Source organism: Budorcas taxicolor, chromosome 13, assembly GCF_023091745.1.
Source record: "Budorcas taxicolor isolate Tak-1 chromosome 13, Takin1.1, whole genome shotgun sequence".
In the NCBI taxonomy this organism is placed as follows: Eukaryota; Metazoa; Chordata; class Mammalia; order Artiodactyla; family Bovidae; genus Budorcas; species Budorcas taxicolor.
This window is the reverse complement of record NC_068922.1, coordinates 46,593,288-46,612,577: the sequence shown is the minus strand read 5'-3', so window position 1 is coordinate 46,612,577 and position 19,290 is coordinate 46,593,288. Positions and strand designations below refer to the sequence as shown.

The window sequence follows — 19,290 nt, the reverse complement described above, 5'->3', positions numbered from 1 at the left end:
GGACCACCTGCTACGCAGGGCTGTTTCTGTGTTGCAGTTTTCATGCCCTGAGAATACTCTGGAGGACACACAACTGACCTGTGTCACCCTTGGCACAGCGCAGGCACCCTGCAGTGGCCAGTTCTGTGTGTGAGTAGGGACTGTGTGGCCTGTGCATGCAGGCTGCTGTGTATGGGGGCCAATGTGAATTGCACAGCTTAGGAATTGCCACCTTTTCCTCAGATATCCTTGCATGTTTATTTAGCAGTTTCTAGCACATGGCAGTGACGTGTCTTGTTCTAACAAAATCAGTCTTAGGGAAGGTCAACTTTCTACTCAGCGCAAAGGTTTTCTGTGGTCTTTGACAGCCCTGCATGCTGGCATTTGAGTCTGGGGCTCTTCTTTATAGTTTCTCCACTTTTTATATGAGATGATACCTCTGAAAGCTTGAGGTTTTAGATTGGAGGGTGTGCATTATTATTTATCTCACTGACTTTCTACTAATTATTAAGAGAAGACAAAATCAAGTAGATATATATGGCCTATAAAAGTCAAGTAGATTATATATGTAAGGAAAGGGATAGGATTTTTCTACTATTCATTTTTAAACCTTTATTCAGAGTTACAAAGACTCTTTACTGAGGGAGTTCTGTCATTTGAGAAATGTAGTGAAGCTCCTCTTCTCTTCATTCTGTAGCCTCTAAAAATAGCAGCTGTAGCTCAGAGGTAGACAAGTTGGTTCCTCTTAATAAGTCCTACAAGTTGTATCCTGGGGATTCTGTGTATTAGTAAAGAGGCTGGACTGCTTGTCTTCATGTCCATGGCTCTGTTGAGAGAGAGAAGGTAGGCAAAAGTGTTGTTTCTTAGGCCACTAAACCATTGCTGAGCAGAGTCTGCTGTGTCGTTTTTGTTCTGCCTTGCTACCTTTTTTCCAATGTTTATTTTTTAAAAACTTGATCGAATTGAAAAATATGCATATCTTAAATACTATTGTTTTATTAAATCCAGCTATCATGTAATAAAAGCCTAACTCTAAAAAGACTACTTCAGGATACAATTATATATAATTTATTAAAGAGGAAGCCTGTGTAAGTCAAAGATGGTAACCTCCATTGTACTGAGATTCTTTCTGCTAGGAATGGATTGATTTCTAGACAGTCTGAGATGCTGATCTTAACCACCATTTTGTATCTCTTTTGAAGTGAGAATTCGTTTGGAGAAACTGATGAAATTCAGTAGCACATAAGCATCCATCTTCATGGTGATATTTTAAAATGTTCATTTGAGATAGCAGAATGAAAAGCATAATTATTAAAAATGAAGCCTCTCTCAATTTCAAATGGTTAGTTTACATATTAGTCAGTAAACAGTGGAAGTATAGGTACCAGCCAGTTCTTAAAATGACAGGCTTGCTGAGCCTGGGCTGCACTCTTACAGGCTTTCTGTGGTCATCTTGAACTTTCAGATATCTGTTATTACCATTCACTTAGATGATCCAAATACCTCTTTTAGAGATCATTTTTAAAGCTTTTGAAATTATACTGGTAAAAGGCCAGTAGATCTGGGTACATACTGAAACTGTTGTGTTTGTTTCATTTCAAGGCTTGTTTCATTTTGTTTTTTTTTAAAGGAAAACTGTGTTTGCCTAGATTGCTTGATCATCTGCTTGCTCTAAACTAACGTACATGAATGGCTACATTCAGTCCGTATTCCATCAGGATATTTCATGTCCTCTATTTTAACAGCTTAAGAAATATATTTCTTGGGCAGAAAATTTTACCATTGCTCAGCTAAGTTGAGTTTGGTATTTAGTAGCTCCCTTTGTTGGAAAAGGCAATGGCAAGCCACTCCAGTACTCTTGCCTAGCAAATCCCATGGACGGAGGAGCCTGGTGGGGTGCAGTCCATGGAGTTGCTAAGGGTTGGACATGACTTAGCGACTTCACTTTCACTTTGCACTTTCATGCTTTGGAAAAGGAAATGGCACCCCACTCCAGTGTTCTTGGCTGGAGAATCCCAGGGACAGGGGAGCCTGGTGGGCTGCTGTCTATGGGGTCGCACAGAGTCAGACACGACTGAAGCGACTTAGCAGCAGCTCCCTTTGTAATAAATGCAACTTAATTTCTTAATTCACTAAAGATAGGATAATCTTATAAAAGTATTTAATTTAACACAGACATACCTCATTTTATTGTACTTTGGCTTGTGCTTTTTTACAAATTGAAGGTTTGTGGCAACTCTGTGTTGTCCAATGACGGTTAGCATTTTTAGCAGTAAAGTATTTTTAAATTAATGTTTGTACCTTTTTTAGACATACTGTTATTGCACCTTTATAGATTACAGTATAGTGTAAACACAACTTTTATGTGCAATGAGAAACCAGAAGAATTTATGTGACTTTCTTGCAATAATCTCTTTATTGCAGTGGTCTGAAACAACCCATAGTATCTCTGAGGTGTGCCCGTAGAAGTGTAGCAGGGCAGGTGACCTTGAGTTATGGATCCTGTGCAGATAAAACATCAAATATGTGCTTTGATATTGAGGCTGTTGATATTATTTATTTGGTGACTCCCAGCTTGATTCATGGTCCCTGGCACAAAGCTATGACTCTCTATTGTTTGACAGACACTTTTTAATCTGACATTAAATATTTTGGTCACCAGTGTAGAGGATGGCATATAAGTGTGAAAAGGTGACATTTGCTACAAGACTACTTGTCTCTTTACTTGCCTGCCAGATCTGGATGCAGGGTCTCCTTTCTTCTTGTGTGGGTCATGCCGCTCCAAAAACGTAATACCGGTTTGGGAACCACAGCTTACGTTTCGGTTAGTGTGCCTCCACCAGTTTTGCTGCCGATGACTGGAGAGCAGCTGCAGACATGAGCTCCGTCTCAGCTGGTCAGCCCTGCTCAGCTTCAGCAGTTTTCACGTAACCTAGTTTGTTCTCTGACAAGCAGGACCTCTTGCTAGGTTTTACATAGGTCTTGAGTTAAGGTTGGTACCTTTTAAGAAGCATCATTAATGAAAATACAAATTTTGTGGTTTCTTGAAAAGATGAACATATTGGGAATAAATGGATTTAGTTTTAATTTACAGAGGGACGAGATAGGTACTTTTTTTCCTTGTCTTCATCTCCTTTTCCTGATTCAAAAGAACCAGTCTAAAAGACACTGAGGTTTACATACCTCTTGAAACTTGGCTGGAAGCTCACATCTTTTGTGTAAGAGGTAGGATTGTAGGATTGGATTTATGTCTTATTCTTTAGAAATTACACAATTAAACAGCCATGGCAAGATGTCTCCCCTGCTTTGTTCCCGAAAAAACATTGAGAGGCCTGCAAACAGCCCATTTCATAAATACAGCTTAGAGAAGTAAGAATTTTTTTAAACAAGTTTACATCTTTGTGTTTTCTTATTATACTTATAGTTATAAATTAATCAGTCATGTTTTAAAACTTTCTGTCCCTTGGATGTTGTTGGTTTTTTAAATGTGAATTATATTTTATTATATTTGTTCTAATTATGTACAGAAGTACACATTTCTCCCAAAGGTCCATTACCTGCATCAGATACAATTTTTTATTTACTAAATAAATAATAAGTAATAAGTGATGTATTGGTGATTATTAATTAAAAACCAGTTATACTGTGGTTCTATGTGCAAAACAGACTGTTATGTACTTAGATGTTCTTTCTTTGGTGATGAATTTCTATTTTACTCAATAGAATATTTTGGGTCATGCTGTCCTGTTATATTCTTTTCAGCTTGTGTGTGTGTATGTGAGAGTTCTTTTGTTTTCCTCTTTTTAAATTTTATTTCATTAAGCAATGTTTTAATATTTTAATTAAAAAATAACATTTAAAATTATTGGAAATCTTTAACCATTAAAATCTTACCTCTCAGTGATGAACTGAATTTATTATCAGAATTAAACTAAATCTAGAATTTGCATAGAATTAATTTTAGATTGTTTCTGTGTAAAACACCACACGAAAACATATATTTGATGATATGAGGTTTATCTGCTCACTGTGTAGAAACTGGGGGTTAGTGTAAAAGGCAAGTCTCTTGAATATGGTGAGGGAGGCCCTCTCCAGGCACAGTTCTCTCACTCAGCCTTCTTGCTGCAGTGCTAACTCTCAGTCAGCTAACAGTGTTTCTTGTCCCATCTTGCTTACAGAAACGTTGGGAGGGTTACAGTCCCAATGCACTTAGGGTCCTGAAGACGAAATTCACATGTGGGTCATTGCAAGTGTCACACCATTTAGTGGCTTATCAATTCCCATTTTGTGCATTATAGCAAATAGATCATCTTAACAGTTACTAAGCATAGTAACTTGTTTGATCCTCACAAAAGCCCCGTAAGCTGAGATTTGTGCTAGTCTAGCTCCAGAGTCTTAACCAAATGCTGTAAGTGGTGACAGAGCCGTAGATCAGCAGGCTGCCTCTTGATGGTTGCATGCTTTCTACTCATTCCTGAAGACAACCTGTATAAACTTCACACCGTGGTGAAGTACCGAGTTAACCACATTTGCATTCATCACTCGACTGGTTTTTTTTTTTTTGGCCTTTTCATACGGTTCATGGGGTTCTGAAGGCAAGAATACTGAAGTAGTCTGCCATTCCCTTCTCTAGTGGACCACGTTTTGTCAGTCCCTGAGTAGCTGGGACATGCCCTTCAGCCACTCCACATAGCAGGATGACATGCCTGGGGCCTTGGTTGTCCCACTGCTGGTTCTCGTTGAGCTTGTAAACCTTCACTGGCTGTCAGATGTCAGGGAGATGGTGAAGGACAGGGGAAGCCTGGTGTGCTGTAGTTCATGGGGTTGCGAAGAGTCGGACACAACTTAGCAGCTGAACAACAATAACAGCAGCTCCCAATTAAAAAAACCAGTGTGAACCAGTCTGGGATCAGTAAGACATACATTTGTGATCATGCACAGATTTAAATGACACTGAATTTGTTAGTAAAATGTTTTTCTGTCATCTTTATAGGTTTCATGGAACATGAATTCCTATAGATTTTCTCTGTGTTCATTTTGTAGTGTTTGTGTTAGGTGAAAAAAGTTTACTCTTAAACTAGTAATAATTCTTGAGTTTGCATGCTACTGTCGTTTCATTAATGATTACTACAGTGATAGATTACCAGTTGATATCATCTGCCAAATACTATGTATAGCAACTAATAAACAGTTTGACTGTGTACCAAACCCCTTTAGCTCTGTATATTGCCTGATATTGAGCAAAGCTATAGGAGAGAGACCAAGATTATTTTGTTTTTATTTTGAAAGGCCTACAGCATGCAGCCTTTCTTCAGGACAGCAACCCCAGCCAAGGTGAACCGATTTTGCACTATATTATTTTATTTTAATTCTGCTTTTTAAAAAAATTCGATTTCTCTTTCTTTAGGCCAGCTTAGTTAATTCTTGCTAGAATTGTGTTCATTTAAACCATACGCTTTACATTGCTTCTAGTTTTGGATTTTGTGCTTATAGGTTTGCTTTTTTTTTTAAACTTTCTTGTATTAAAGTAGCATTTCAGATATTATGTTGATCAGGCTGAATGTTGAATAGTTACTGACTTCTGGTGAAATTCAGTGAAAATGCAAGCTTAGTGTTTTGGCATACACTATTGAATATTAGTCAAAATCACTACATAAATGAATTCTGTTTACTGCAAGACAAACCATATGCAACTCTTACCTATAATAAACATATCATTTATGTCTAAGAAAAATGTTTCCTGGATTCAGAGTGTAGACACTTTTGACCTTGACTTTGCATGTTCTGTATATTTAAACAGCTATTGCAGTGATTGAAAGAGTAAACAACGCATTCATTCCCAGCTCATGCTCTCCTTTATATCAGAAACAAAGTTAGTTGATGCCGTTATACAGACGTTTATCCAAATGTTTCTCTACTTCATTTGAACTATAATTTCGCTTGTATAATTTTTATGAAAAACTAGGTCTAGAATTAAACACCCCATTGAAGAAAGATCCGTTTTCATCCTTGTTTCATGGGTGGATGGGATAAGGTAGGGTTAGGCGAAGGTAGGAGGTGACAGGAGGAGGCCAGAGCGGTCCACCAGCACTGTGTTCTCTGACTTCCTCTTCTTAGTTAACCTAGTAATTGCCATGTTGAGAATCACATGGAGTTGAATTGATGTGTAAAAAAAAATCTCAAATGATGAAGAATGGCGGTTTCTTTTGTTAATGAGTATATATAAGCCACCAAAATCCTTTTAAGATGTCTCTGAACAGTTACAAGGAAAATATTCTGAAATATTTGGTTTTAAATTTGGAGAGAGTAAATTTTAAAAAGCCATCTTATCTCCATTGGAACCTAAATTATCAATGATTTTTGGTGCAAACATTGAAATAGCTAAAACACAGCTTCCTTATGAGCTGCGTGAAAGAGATACACCAAAGATTGTTACTTTAGTACAGCTGAGCACCACAGTATACTGTGGCACCGCTATGTCAGACTTTGTTGGGGAGCTTTTTTCTACCATGCACAGATGAGGCTTTTATGTCAAATCAGTACTTTATGGTCTTTTAAACAGTCTGACTGAAATTATTCCTCCCTTACCGAGTGAGCAGAGTCTACACATCTGCCGCAAACAACTGAAAATGGTGGTGCTTTTTTTCTTTATTACTTTGGTTGCTACAGATTGCCAATTTCTTACTAAAAAGCAAGCAAAAGAGTTTACATTTCTGCAGAACTTACTAGTATACTTCAGCTGTGTCTCTGAATGTGGATTGGAAGATGTGACGTTTCAGAACATGAGCTGCTCATGTTCCATTTTGAAGGAGAGAGACGTAGCCTTCTCATATGGTTGAGCACCACTGCATTTGAACCCTCGGTGCCAGAGTCAGTGCTGACTGAACAAGCGCTCTATCATAGCCATTTATTGCAGGCGTTATTGACCTAAGCGGGGATAAGAATGCTGTTCACTCTCAGAAGCAGAGTGTAGACAGTGATTTATAAAAAGAAAAATGGTGGCAGAGCCCAAGTTTAGAATTTCAAGATCCTCATTGGAAATGGCCTCGATAATACTAACTGTGGGTTTAACCCTTATTCATTCAACTAGCACATCTGCAAGAGAAGGTTGAGAATTAATCCATCACTCTTAATGGGGGTGTTTTTTGATATATGCTAAGAGTGATATTTATGAAGAATGAATTCCAAATTAAGGGAAGTTACACTGGTCTCTGTTTGTGTTTAAATGGTACTGGCTGTACAGAAAAAAAAGTGTAACAAAGAAAATGTTGAACACCTGTTATGATCTTTTATTTCCAGGAATAGTCCCAATAAGAAAATAAGCCAGCTTCCTTTTTTTTTTTTTTTGGTGGTAATGTCCTTTGGAGAATGTGATTAAACCTTTAGTTTTCACATTTTCAATTTATTTTTCCAAATTCAACAGACCCTGAAAATTTGACAACCTATCAGAACATGGACATTCTGATTAATGATTATTTTCAATAAAGCATCCAATACCATGGATGAGAAGATAAGAATAGTGAGCATCACCATTTATTACTATTCTCTCCGTTTCCAAAGTATGCTAAGTACTTAGTATATTTCTTTAAAGAAAATCAGGACAAAACAGAGGTTTGTTTATTTGAAATACTAAGTTATAGATGTTTCCTTGGGGTATTCCATTTACTGAAGAAATTATCCCATAGATTCTATAAAAACTGAAAGATAATGTTAGAAGTTGTATTGGCTTTGGGCTTACTTCATTTTGGACTGGTTTTGTTATCAGATCACCTTAAGATATTTCTGAATATAAATATGTTTAGGAGAGAATTGAAAATTGAAAGAAGCAAATTTCTAGGTATTTTTTCCCTCTTGTTTTAACACAGTAAATGTTTAAAATTGTTTATAATGCCTAACTTCTGATGGACTTTAGTTTCAATTTTGTTCTTAGTCATTGCAGATATTGACAAAATGTCATACGAAATTATTTTGTATTTTTTGTAGGACTGGGAAACAGAAAATCATGACTGGTATTGTTTTGAATGCCATTTGCCTGGAGAGGTGTTGATATGTGACCTGTGTTTTCGTGTGTATCATTCCAAGTGTTTGTCTGATGAGTACAGGCTTAGAGACAGCAGTAGTCACTGGCAGTGCCCAGTTTGCAGGGTGAGTACCTATGAGCTTTAATGTGCTGATCAGAGGGTTGGAATTCATTGATAATAGCTGCACAAAGATATCCCAGGTGGTCTTGCCAGGTTAATGGATAAAGTACTGGAGGGTGGGGGTTATCTACTGAAATGATGGTTAATGAACATAGAATACTCATAAATGAATATCACAGAACACATACTCAGGGTATGGATTTTAGAAAGTTTCAATCATGTAAAAATATACTCTCTTCTTTTTATAATTCCCTCTGAATTGTGTGACTCCTTTAATGGACAGGCTTTGGGAATCAAGAACCACTGTCCCATACCAAGGTCTGTTCAATCAGTCCTCTTGGCTGCTCAGAAAACACAGGTAGCAAAAGGCACATTGTCAGAAAAGTTCTGTATCTACTTTCCATTTTATATCCATGTAATGTTGCCTTTATTTTTTTGTCATGTCATGGGTTTATCTCTTTTCTTTGGAGGGTGGAGGGATGGGACAGTTGTATATCAAGAATTCTCCAAAATGAAATAGTCTGGTAGGTAAAATAGGTACTTCCCACGATTATTTTCATTCATATTATTTCCCTGTTGAAAAGTGTACATGATTGTGCTTGTTGGCTGCCGATGTGGTGTGTGTGTGTATGTGTGAGTAATCGCGATGCCTAGGTACCACGTGATGTATGGGCTTGATGGTGATCAGTCAGGAATTATTTGATTGGAACTTCTATTGTTTTGTACTTAACTATTGTTAATATACTTGGAATCATGCAAATTGCCGAGATTACTCATGGGTTCTGTTTGTGAACATGTTTTATAGTACTTGTATAACTTAAATATTCATTTCTTCTTCAAAAAAGTTATGTCTTTATCTCCTCTTTGATACCAGCCAAAAATCATCTGATTCATTTGCCAGCATGATGAGCAAACTACAATGTCCCTTCTAGTCTTCTTTTAGTGACTGTGGCTTTGTGTTACCTGAGTATGTTTCTTAGCAGCCCTACTGTACTTGTTTAGTAGGCAGACAGAAGACTGTTGGTATAGCATTTTAAATACATGTGTTATGATGACATGTAATCAAATGCCCAAATGCTAGATAATTAGTGATAAACCTCTAGGTCTGAACAGATCAGTATCAAGCCTCAGGGTGTGGACCTTCTCTAGAGGCCTGCAAGAATTGGAAGGCTGCAATAAATCAGTATGGAGCTGTACCAATGTCCCACAATTTACTCTCATGGATTTGTGTTTTACAAGTAAATCGTTTTCACTAACACTTTACACTAGAGGAAGTAAAGAATTAATTACATCTGAAGAACAAAAGTATTAAGGTAGTAAAAATATAAAAGAAGTGAGGACACTGATCAAAAAATAGAGGCTCAGGGACTTAGGAAGTACAGTTCTGGACACTCCTGAGTCTTTACTTTGTAATATCTGATAATTAGCTTCTATCTCATAGTAGAGAATTTAAATAAAAACACTGGGATTTTTGAGGATGGGTTAAACTTTATGGTAGGTATTTTATATTCCTTACATTAAGAGTTGAAGTTTAACACTTAAACTTTTGAAGAGAATGTGTAATGCTTTTCCTGTCGGAATTCACTATCAAGTTGTCAGATTCCACCTTCTACATGTTTGCTCTACTGTTTACTGATACGATGAAAAACTTCAAGCTTCAGTGGGTTGCTGGCTCACAGAAACATGATAGCCGAAGGGGAGTTTAGCCAATCCCATCCTGCCTTTGTGTTCTTCCCTTTGGTTTTTTTTGTCTCTGTCAGCCTAGATATTCTCACACTGTGATGTAATTATGCTTACTGAAATGATGCTATGAGTCAGTAAAACACTGGAACTCAGATTCCTTTCACAGACCGAGTGGCTCTTTGCTTAAACTCAAAAAGCCTGTGTTTTTGTTGGGGTTGGTGAGTTTAGCTTGAGCTTTAAAAATTCCAAAGAAATAGTTATTTCTATGTTAGATCTGTTCTATTTTTTAAATTGTTATGTTCAGGAAAAAGAAAAGTACTAACAGTTTCTTTCCCGAGAAAAGGGATAATAATAAACTTGAGATTCTAATGCAATTTAAAATATCATTTTTGATTGGTATTGGCTTGATATATTTGTTTAAACAGTATGTCAAGACTTCAAGTAAAGCTGTTTTTTAATAATCTGACTTGAGAGTGATGGACCAGATTTAAATTTTCTTGAACTAAGAGAACCAAGGCTATAGACTGAAACTTAAAAATTATGGTTCCATGTCAGCCTCTATTTTCATTTTTAATTAAAGTCTAGAAAGAATATATAGTAATTAGATTTACTAACGAGGAATTTTTAAGATAAAATACCAGGGCCAAATTTCAGTACAGGTAAAAGTAGTGGATGGAAGCCAGTCACTGCGTCTAAATTTGAAGATAAAAATATTTTTAATACTTTATACTGGTCAGAAGACTTTTGTTTTATGTAACTTCTGCCCCTTACAGCATTGAATATATTATTTCTCAACCAGCTGTCAGCTGTGTTAGCAGATTCACTTCAGCTTGTTGAACAACTTTTATCTCATTATGGCTTGACAGATTCCAAAATATTTTAAGAAGGCAATGATGGGAATTTTTCTCAGTTTAAAATAGTTTTTTCAATTTTCATAATAATCTCAGAACCCTGAGGATATTTCTTTGAAATATCTGCCTTTCTAAACAACAGTTAAACTATTACTTTACAAATAAAATAGATAGTTATTGTAATGTAGCTTTGAATATCAGGTTAGCATTTTGCTTTGGAAAAATTCAAGTTATATCCAGTTTCACACTTGTGATGCCAAGCATTCCTATTAATTGGAAAAAAGTTTTAAATTCCTTTTTAAAAAGTTTTTAAAAATTCAAAATTATAGGGGATAAAGAAGAAAAACAATCTCAGCAGTGCTACCACATCACAGGTGAGTGTGCTCACAGACCTGTGTATGTATGCACACTCTACCTGTGTGGAAGTGCTCACAGATCTCTGTGAGTGCACACTCCATCTGTGTAACTGGGTGGACCCATGGATTAGGTACACTGCTGATGGCAGCTGGCTTGCTTCTACTCAGCAGTGACCCAGACACCTTTTTTCTGCGATGTGAAAGGTTTCCGTTGATGCACATACGTTGTGTCCATGTGCTGTCTGGGGCGCTGTCTCCTGTGCTGTCTGACCAGCAACACCGACTGAAACTCACCTGTCGGGCAGAGGGATGGTGGGGACTCCAGCACCTCCGTTCCAAGGTCATGACCCATTCCATCTGGAAGAGCACTCTTCTCATCATTATTTCTGTATGAAAGTGAAGTTTATATTTTGTTAGATGTTATTTGAATTTTAAATAATATTGAATTTTATTATTTTCAGGAAAAAAGAGAAACCATTAACTTTTAAGTGAAAATTGTTTTAAAAATTTTATTTGCTTAAAGGTTGTATCTTTAAAACAAAATGTCTATTTTACTTTTCTAAAAAAAGAATTAAGTTATACATGTCTATGCAGGTCTGTTTGATTGCCTTTACAAGTTAAATTCACTGAAATAGAATTCTTAAAGATAGGTGCATTTCAGTCTGTGACAAAAATTACCAAGTTGTTTGTCAGAAGATCAAACCCATTTATACCAACACTGAAAATATTTTCCAGCTTTTTGCTACCAGTGACAGGCTCCAGAGGGATATCTCACTTTAATGTCCCTTCATTCTCATTTGCACAGCTTCAGAGTTACAGCCATTTGCTGCTCGACGCTGTAGTTGCAGAAGGCAGGCCTGTGTGTGTGTGCCTGAACGCATACCTGTCTGCAGTACATGTCTGCGGGTGAATGTGCCTGTGTGTGTGAATGTCTGAGTTGTGTGTGTGCATGTGTGTATGCATGTGTATGTTTTGTGTGTGTGCACATGCACTGTACACTTGCTGGTCTCCAGCCCTACTGGTAAACCTCATACTTTTGAATGATATCCGCTTGGGTTTTTTAATACATGGGCGAGGTGACATCTTATAGGAAACCCTGAAACCACTCTCTAGATTGGCACCACGTTGCCTTTCAGGCCATAGTTACTGGCAGGTCTTTCTGTGGGCATGGGGTGTTCTCCCTGTGCTGTCCAGTGGGAGCCACTGGCGTGTCTCGTGAGTGCTTGAATGTGGTACGGAGACCCACGCACTGGCTTTCAGTTTGGTAGTGTGACTTACGGCTTTTTACTGTACTAGTCAATGCAGTGTTATAAATGCAAATCTGAATGCCTGTAGTAACTACTGCAAGAGAAACATGAGTGGCCTGGCATTTGTTCTCCCCATGATGCCACAGTTCCGCCTTGAAGGAGCTCTAGAGGAAGGATATAGAGCAGATTCTGCCTTGCTGCCCTCTGCTCCATAGCAGGTCATGGGCAAGCCCTGCATCGTGCTGTGCCAGTTACGGTGTGTGTTCCGTGATGTGCAGTGCACAGACTAATGGCTGGAATACTTCATAGTGCTGTGTGTTCCTAAAAATCAGAATACGAAATGCAGGGGAAAAGAATAGCAAAATAGTTGGCACTTTCCAGGTTAATGATCCTGATAGAGTAGTATTTTGAAAATAGGCCCCTGTTTCCTACATCCTCTTTTAATATGTTAGTGTTCCTTATATAAATGAATTTCTTTATAACTTTGGGGAGTTGCAGATTCATGCTTCTGCTCCTTTCAGATTCAAATAAATGAAAATTTTATGTTTGGACTAAAATCTGTCACTAGGGAGCAGAGTGTAGAGCTCTGAACTGTGAGCAGGTGGGAAGCACCAGAGGGGGTGGCCATGGGGGCGTCTCCCCTCCTCACTAGAGGGATGGGCTGCGGTGAGTGTCCCACCTCCTCTTCCACGTTTGGTCCTCTATGCTGCTCCAGTGAAATCTGTCCAAAGCTTTTTTTTTTTTTTTTAAGTTGGGATGTCTTTATTATTGAGGTATAGTCGATGGACAGTATTGTAGCATTTCGGTGTGCAACATAGTGATTCATGACTTCTAGAGATTATATTTCATTTAGTTACTATAAACATTGGCTGCATTTCCTGTGTTGTACTGTGTGCCCTTGCAGCTCGTTTCCTTTATGCACTGCAGTTTTAATTGTCTCATTCTAGCATAAAAATATCGTATTACTGTTTATACCCTCAATATCTTTGGTTCACTTTTCGTCCCTTTTATGACACACTTATCGTGATCTGTCTATGAAAAGATCAACCTAATTCACAAAAGAAAAAGTGCCATTCAGGGAATTGGATAAGGGATATATTATCCCAGTATATCTTCACAAACTTTTATAAAATTTTCATCTGCCTACAACTGTTTCATACGGTATTTTCCCCTGTTTAGGGTCACAGATTTTAAGATTTGCGTTAATATACAAAGAGTATGAAGAATTAACTTAGCCTGTTAACAAAATACAGAAACACTAGAGAATGCAGAGAAGAAAATGAATGCATATGGGAAAATTTTACTTATTTAAGAATACTTTGGTTCTACATCTAATCTGAGAAGCTCTCCCAGGTTTGCAGCTCCTGGTTTTCTGATCCCTGACTCCTCGGCATCTAAGGATGCAAAGAGGGGAGGGACTAGTAGAAATGACCCCTGCAGTCTACCTACTGCTGCAGCTTCTCTTTAAAATTGAGAACAAATAGGTCTGTTTACAGGAAGCTTAATAGATACACAGGAAGAAGTCTACAGAGAGCGTTTAAAGCTAACTTAAAGTTGGTGTTAAGCCCCAGGTCCTGTATATTTTTTTCACATGAGGTACAGTATAATCATTAAACAGCTGCTGAAAATGAAGGAATTTAACTGGTTTGCTAAAACTAAACCAAGAGTAAGTCTCTGTTAGGACATCACCATGGGTACATACTGACTGGTCAATGTTAACTCAGCTCTGGGTAAGTTATATTTGAGTCATTTGTACTGAGATTCATGATGAAAGCTGTTTCTTGAAACTGGAGATAAAACTTTACTTCTGAATTAATTTTTCATTCTTTTGGGTATGTAAGCAGTATAGTTTTTTAAATCTCAAAATTAAGGAGAATTCTCATTTAATGTATTCAGAATGAAACAGGACAGAATGCTAAAAGAAAATATTTTGAAACATATATGCTTTATGTAACTACTGCAGAACTGTAACTGTTCTTGTTTTCTGCTTAGTCTTCCTTTCTTAATGTGGGAAATTTATTAATATTTTCACCCTGAAAGTAAGTACCTTTACCTTTAATAAGATATATATTATCAATTCTGGAGTGGAGATTTCATGTTTAGATAAAATAGGAGAAACACTTTTTAAAAAAAAATTATGTTGTAGACAGTCATAGTATTAAAAGTTAAAAATGAACATTAATCAGTTTTTTTTTTACATTTTTTAAGACAATTGGATTGTATTTCTATACTCACAAAGGTAGAAAATTAATTTTTAAAAAGGTCTGTGTCTGAACCAATTACTTTATAAGGCAGTTTTGCTATTCAGTCTAGGCTTACTAGAGGAAAAAGTAAAGGAATTTTAAAATTAGATCTAGGATATAAAATTGTAAAACCCTCATGTATTATTATATAATCTCTTTATGAAACTACCTGGACCAAGCAAGAAAGGAAAAATCCATGTATCCCCACATTGCCTTGTCACGCTAAATTAACAAGTTACATAGTCAGAAAGGGTTGGATGTGAGTGTGAATTGTTGGGGGTGCATTTTGTCTTGGTGACACATCATTTTAGTGGCTTTTTTAGAACCTTAGGTGAATTTTATCTTTTATTTTTAGCTATAAGTGACTAAAGAGGTAATTACTTGGGGTGGTTCCTACATCAAGATGGTTACAACTTAATCTAGATAAATAGAAGGCTTGTTTAGTGTTTGTAGCATTGATGTACTGAAAATATGTACAAAGTGCACACAATTTCCTTTTATTGTCTCTGCAGGTGTTGAAGCAGGAGGGGAAGGAGTAGGGGGTGGGCAGGTAGTAGTATTGTTGGCTGGTTGTCAGCTTCATTGAGCAGAGACATTCTGTGATTCCGAAACAAAGTCCTGTGAGTTGTTCTCAGAAGAGGCAGGAGAGGCTTAACTACATGAGGAATCCATCCTCCCTGTACCTTTGAATCTTGTTCTTTATTTACAGGCCAGTGTTGACAGATGAGGGAAGGAACAAGTAGACACAGCTTGTGTTCTGTAGACTTTTCCTGAATGTCCCTTTCGTCTTCCTAAATCCCTGTAACGTCGTGCAGAAGAGCCGACAGTCACCCCCAAAAGTACACTTAATCCTGAACAATTAAACTCCTGACACAGTAGAAATAACATAGCAGCTGTCTCGGTAGATCTAGTGTTCTAGCAGTTTTTGTGTGGGTGTAGTGTATATAGGAATAGCACATGTTCACAGTACAGTCAGTTGTATGGCTTGTGGAATTAATTTGAGACTGTACTTTAATAGCTGGTAAATCACCCTAGACTGGGTGATGCAAAGTTGATTATATCATGTGAATCTAGCCAGAAGCTCCCAACCTCAGTCAGAGAGCAAAGAGCCGACTTTGTAAAAATTAATAAATATAGACACAACTGAAGTAGCATCCAGTGCTGTTCTGTAAGTCTGTGTGAACAAGTCTGGAAACCTGTGCATTAGTGATTCTGTAGGAACAGCTTCTCACGAAGCAGAGTGCCTGAGAGCAGAGTCACGTTTGCCAGCACACTCCGAGAATCCACCTCAAGACTGCCTTTGTGGTTTGAATGATCCTCCACATTCAGCTCTTACCTGTGAACAAGAAGGCAGATTAGTGACAGCCGAGGGGAGGCTTTATACTTAAAGTTCCTATAACTTAAGTTTTGAATGATCCTCCACATTCAGCTTTTACCTGTGAACAAGAAGGCAGATTGGTGACAGCCGAGGGGAGGTTTTTATACTTTAAGTTCCTTTAACTTAAGTTTAAAAAAGAAAACCCCAAAAAACTTGCCAGAAACTCAAGTGCAAATGATTGTTGCTGGCCTGGCCGTGGGAGACATAGGATGGAGCTGTAGGGGGTCATGTACTCTGAATGCACAGGCGTTTAGCCAAGTTCTTGTCCTGGTGCCGATGGTGGGTGTGGGTTCCACTCTTCTGTCCTTACAATGGAGAGTTAGTTTCTGTGTGTTTGTGCTGGAGGTGAGCAAAACTGAACATAGGTGTGTTTTTAGAAAACTGTCCTAGAAAGTGATTGTCACTGATGGGCTGCTGGGCACAGTGCTACAGAGGAGAAATGGCAGGGCTTGGGGCCACTCCCACCAGACCAGCTCTACTGTTAGTCTTAAATAGTGGGTTTCTTATAAGTTCTTTGATTCTTTTATATTCCAGCATTACAGGTGGTTACAGAGAATACTGTAGGGGCAATTTATGTGCGGTTAAAAGCCATTGTGATTCATTTATTACAGATGGTTATAGAGGAGAGCTTGGAACATCTTAATTCCTCAAACACTGGAGGTAATTTACATGCAGAGTAGTGTTTCTCCAGTGAGCTCCAGAGACCGTGGTAGCAGAGTCCCTGGACGTGCTTGTTAGGACATGTCCTGGGTGGAGGCGCAGGAGTCAGCCTGCCCACAGGTAACTCATGTCAGGCGAGCCTCTGGTTGTTAGGGGCCCTCAGCTGTATTCAGGTGACAGTGAAACGGGGAGCACAGCACAAGTTAACACAGTGGTTTATAGTGGTCAGGATGTGAGTAAGAATTTGGAAGGATATCTTGTATTGTTGAATTCAATTATGTGAAATGTTTTTCTCATAGGCAGTGAGGTTGGTCAGTAATGATGGCCGTTAGTTCAGTTCAGCTAATATTTATTGAGTATTTACTACATAATGGATACTGTACAAGACCCGGGATGGGCCAAAGAGTGCTGGACTAGACCATCATGGGCCTGCTGTCACAAAGCTCACAGCCCAGAGGTTGGCAGACCACGGCCCACGGGCACATCAGGCTGTACTGCTCATGCCAGTGGGTTTTATATGTTTAAATGGTGGGGGGAAAAGTCAAAAGAGAAATAATATTTTGTGACTTGTGAAAATTATAAGAAATGAAAATTTCAGTATCCACACGCTTTCTTGGAACACAGTCCTGCTCATGGAAGGCATACATTATTTATAGCTGTTTTCTCACCACAGTGGCAGGGCTGAGTGGTCAAGACAGCCAGCAACTGAATGTCTGCAAAGCCTAAAATAGTCACCATGAGGCCCTGACAGAAACTTTCCTGCCTCTGGTCCAGCTTGCTATGGGAAGAACATTCTGGGTCTTGGGAAGCCCTTGTTGGTAACAGACCTGGAAGCTTGGGTTTTGTGAGGTGCACAGCACAAATGTGTATCTAAGAAGAAGATGCGTGGATTTCTGATTTTATACTTCTCTCTCTCTCTCTCTCGGATACTTGGTATTCAGAAGTGGTATTCACAGACGTTAATTCTCTGCTTAAGTAGGTTTCTGCTGCTGAAGTACTGTATTTCTAGGGCACGCTGGAAACTCCAGACCATTCAGTCCTAAATGTTCCTTCAAATAATAGTGCTTGGGTATTGTTATCAATAATCAGCTGTGGATGAACCTTGACAGGACCAAAACTTGTTCCTGCCCTCTTCCAGCCAAAAACATTGTAAGACACTGAGTTTGGCTGAATTATTCCACCTGTGCTTTTGTCTGTGATATACCTGGTGCATCTGATTTTCTATAATCCAGCAGTTACTGTAACTGGCTTAAGAATTCTTAAGAAGATACTCAAGATTTTCTGTTATTTTTCCCTTCTAGGGACGCAGCCCCTCAGGGAAATGGTATGCACCTACATCCATCTTAGGTTAGTGGGTGTGTTGCCCCCTTTGTGACAGCTTCAGCCACAGGTTGCTGTCTTCTAATGATGGCTGCAGCAGCTTTGGGTGTGTAATAAAAAGTTCCACTCTTTGTTATCTGTAGATATTGACCGAAGTTGGGTGGTAAGAGCAGTTATCAAAACATCCTGGACTTCACTCTGATGGATCCTGAGCTGCCCCTTTATGAAGAGTCCTGAGGTCTGCTGGTGGAGGATAGGTGTGGTTCTTCAAAGCCTCAGAAAAAAATTGGATCTGAGATAATCTGCAGGTTTCATGCAGCATTATTTTTTGTTTTTCTCCCCTTTGGTCAAGAGCTGTCTGCTTAGTTGTGTTACAGACAGGATTGTGTTTACCCTAGAAGCTACTCCTTTAATTTCCGTTATAGTGGCTTTTTCTCAAGGCATACCAATGTTCTGGTTTGGCCAATAGGCACTGACTCTGGTGTGAATGTCATGGAAGGCAGCTCACAACACGTTACCTAAGAATTCCTCAGAAGTCTTAGGGTGCAGCCCTGGACAGAACTGTGTGTGCTGTTGATGTCTTTTGTGAAATACTAAATCTTTAAATTATAACCGGAAAGTGTTACAAAGTAAGCCAAAGAATTTAGCAAATGTGAAAACATGAGAAATGTTCTGTCCCTACAGATTGTTGTAAGAGGCTGTGCACATATTCTGGTCTTCTCTTTTAGTTGCCTGCCTTCTCGGCACAAGCTCCTCAGCTGCATGTGTGGGAAGTGGGCCCCCAGCTCCTGAACACACCAGGAGCAGCATGAGGTCCTGGCGGCTCTTCACCTACCAACCAGTCAACCAGAGTGTCATTGCCCTGCGTCTTCAGTAGAATCCCGTATTTGTCACCAGAAAAGATGTATTGGGCAGCAAGTAAAACATTAAACAAGTTAACATAGAGTTAACATAGAGGCTTGCAGCAAAATGATCCTCTTTTGATATGAAACTTCTTTTATTGACTCCTGTACAGCAAGAGTCAGTGAAGCTTCCAATATGTAAAGTGAGAAGAACCAAGAAATAATTAAAATGTCAGAAAGATGCCTTTCTGCCGCTGTGAGCCAGTGGACAGAGAAGCTCTAGGTGCAGCTTGGCGGCCCTGCCTCTCGGCTCCTCTGGGGCAGCAGCAGGGGTTGGGTGGCCGCCGCCCGCGCCTGTGCAGAGCGGCCTCTCGCGTGGAGCTCGCAGTGGCGCTCAGTTAGGACCGCCCGTGAGAAGCACCTGTGCTCTGGGGACTGCCGGTGCCCAGGCTCCCTGTAAACTAGTGACAGCAGCTCGGGGTAACACTTTCCCTTGGGGGTAGAATTTACAGCACAGTGATTTGCACAAGTCTTGCATGTGTCACTTGAGAAATAGACACACACATAGCTGTGGACCCAAGTCCCACCGA

The 19,290-nt window shown here is 38.8% G+C and overlaps 1 protein-coding gene across 3 annotated transcripts in view; it reads left to right on the top strand.

Moving 5' to 3' along the window:
- Positions 1–19,290, top strand: part of ZMYND11 (zinc finger MYND-type containing 11) — a 72,830-nt gene that overhangs the window by 34,302 nt on the left and 19,238 nt on the right. Inside the window, exons 4-5 of one of the 3 annotated variants that reach the window (XM_052651302.1) lie at positions 5,269–5,313; positions 7,963–8,124. The exons of 1 other annotated variant lie outside the window; for it this stretch is intronic. In XM_052651302.1, coding sequence (XP_052507262.1) covers positions 5,269–5,313; positions 7,963–8,124 — 207 coding nt within the window. The remainder of the gene's footprint in view (positions 1–5,268; positions 5,314–7,962; positions 8,125–19,290) is intronic. One more of the 3 variants, XM_052651303.1, reaches the window with a different exon arrangement.